The sequence below is a fragment of the Protobothrops mucrosquamatus genome, unplaced genomic scaffold (assembly GCF_001527695.2).
Source record: "Protobothrops mucrosquamatus isolate PMUCROS unplaced genomic scaffold, P.Mucros_1.0 scaffold1676, whole genome shotgun sequence".
Classification (NCBI taxonomy): domain Eukaryota; kingdom Metazoa; phylum Chordata; class Lepidosauria; order Squamata; family Viperidae; genus Protobothrops; species Protobothrops mucrosquamatus.
Window position 1 is genome coordinate 218,476 of NW_015387832.1, and position 2,688 is coordinate 221,163.

The window sequence follows — 2,688 nt, forward strand, 5'->3', positions numbered from 1 at the left end:
AAGCTGCCTGCATATCAAACAGGTGGTGTTTTCTGTCCCTGAATCTTTGCCAGACAAAAAGCCTCTTGGGGGCAATTTGGAACACAAAAAGGATGCAGTAAATTGAAGGCAACTAAGATTTTTCTTAAATATTTTAATTTCAAACTGAGACAATTGCTTTTGATGTAATGAGAATATGGTAATATAGGTAGTCCTTAACTTATGACCGTTATTGAGCCTGGAATTACAGTTGTAAGTTGTGCTGGTTGTTAAGTAGATCATCACACATGGTTGTGCCTGATTTGATGACCTTTATGTGCGGCAGTCACTAAACAAATGCAGTGGTTGTTAAATGAATCCATTGTCTGCAATGGGGTTTTTTTTTTGGTCGGGAACCAAAAGCAAACACCAGTTTTCAGCAAAAAACATAAATTGCTATCAGGTGACAGCAGGATGCTGCAAAGACACTGTAAATGCAGACCAGTTGTGGAGTGTGCAAAAATGCAATTACATGATCTCTGTGTAGAGGTGGGGGAAAGAAGGGGTGCCTGGCCATCAGAACTTCAAACCTGGCTTGTAAATAGGCCTGGAATGATCTGTTACAACTTCAAACAGTTGCTAAGTGACAGGTAGGATTCTATTTTTTTTGTCTAACCTTCCTATGACAGTAGAATTGTCTTACATTCATAGTAATCTCCTAGTCTCATTCTTCCTCAAATCTCCCCCAAAGAGTTTTTCTATTAAAATAATAATCTATATAGTCAGTTTACCACTGTGGGAGGTCAGCCCCCCAGAGAAGGAAATATTAAAAGGGTAGGAAAATATATTTCCTCAAAAGGATTTTAAAAGCAGAAACCAACCCTGCCCCCAAGTCTCTCTGTTCCAAGGAGAAGCCAGCTCTGTACAAATGCAGATGCAAACCATCAGGAAAGTTGGAGCTAGAAGCTTAGAAGACAGAGACACCTAAAATCTACATACCCCACCCAAACTCTAGGAGTCATAATAATAATCTATAATCATCATCATCATCATCATCATCATCATCATCATCATCATCATCATCTCTAGGAGTCATTAGCCCCAGCACCAGGGAAGCAGGATATAACCCTTGGGACATAATAGGACAGTGATGGCGAACCTTTTAGAGACCGAGTGCCCAAACTGCAACCCAAAATCCACTTATGCATCATCGGGTGCCGGGTGGGTGTGGCCCATTGAGTGGGCGTGGCTGCGGTGGTAACAGCAGACTGGGTGGGACTAAAAAGTTCAATCAATCAATTCCAACTTTGTAAGATCTTTTTTTTCCCCGCAAAAAGTTGAAATTGACTGATTGATTGAACCTTTTTTTTTTTGCACACGGCGGCAGAGGCCTAAAGCGAAAAGGTTTTGTAAAACCCAGCTGATTGGGGCAATGGCGCACGTGCCCACAGAGAGGGCTCTGAGTGCCGCCTCTGGCATCTGTGCCATAGGTTCGCCACCACTGTAATAGGATTAACCCACCACCATCAAGAATACCAGAAAGGCACACCCAGACTCAGAATACGTGACACAGGAAATACAAAGTCTGAAACAGGAACAGGAAACTACTTCAAACAAAAGGCTTGAGAGGGTATAAAAATCTACTACCCACATGTGCTCAGTCTTTTTTTTTCCCTCCTCTTTCCTGCCAGAACCATCTTTCTGTCTGGCTCTTCAATAAACTGCAACCTTCTTTCTAAAGCATTCACCATGTTCTTTATCCTCGGCTTGGATGAATCATGATGAAGACTTTTCTTTCAACACCACCTTCAGACATTTACCAGCCATCACAATCCAAAAGAAAATAAATTTTGGAGGGATTTCAAATGAACTTGGAAATAAACTGACTCAGCTTCCAAAAATAGATAGTTTGAAATTAGTTCAGAACCAGAGTTTTTTGTTTCTGAAAGTACCCAAGGAATTGCAGTTAAAATTTCTAGGAAATTAAGGCAAATGGCAGAGGGAAAGGCAAATCAAAAACCCTCAGTTTTGATTTTTTTAACAAGGCAAACTGGCAGTTGAGGAACTTACCGGATCCAGATAACAAGGCAATGCTTCTGCAAGGAGCTTTTCAGTGCAGCAGGTCAAGTCTGTAGGCTTGAGAACCACACAATTCCCTAATATGGGAAGATAATACTTTACCATGGTTGCAACAGATTAACATCCACCACATGCCTGGATCTCTTGGAAGAACACTAATCAGATCTAATGTCTAAACTGAATTAGGAAATAGCTTCTCACTCACCAGCTGCAATGGCTCCCACAAGGGGCAACAAAGTAACGTTGATAGGATAGTTAAAGGCTCCAATGATCAGCACCACACCGTATGGATCCTTGCGAATGAAGGCACAATCCAGCAGTGTTATCTATAGAAAACCAGAAAAATCCATGAAACCAATTGGGAAAGGGAAATTAATAGAAGATTTTGTAAGAGTGGAAATACTTGATGAGCTACAAAGTAAGTTTGGCAACTATAGTGTGGGAAGTCACCCCCCCCCCAGAGAAGGAAATATTTTTGGGGATATTAAAAAGGCAAAATATTATATTTCCCCAAAGGAAAGCAGGCCCAGGTTTACTTAATAGCCCCAAACAGAAATTCTGCAGACCAGGTCTGTAGAAATGCAGATTTGACAATCCCATTCAAAAAGTCTAAGGCCCCATTCATGAGCAAATACTGTCTGCAGAAACCCA

The 2,688-nt window shown here is 41.1% G+C and overlaps 1 protein-coding gene across 1 annotated transcript in view; it reads right to left on the minus strand.

Annotated features, from left to right (window-relative positions):
* Positions 1-2,688, minus strand: part of LOC107293630 (aldehyde dehydrogenase family 3 member B2-like) — a 17,325-nt gene that overhangs the window by 5,894 nt on the left and 8,743 nt on the right. The window contains exons 3-4 of the mRNA XM_015822785.1: positions 2,243-2,363; positions 2,029-2,114 (exon numbers count right to left, since the gene is read on the minus strand). Coding sequence (XP_015678271.1) covers positions 2,029-2,114; positions 2,243-2,363 — 207 coding nt within the window. The remainder of the gene's footprint in view (positions 1-2,028; positions 2,115-2,242; positions 2,364-2,688) is intronic.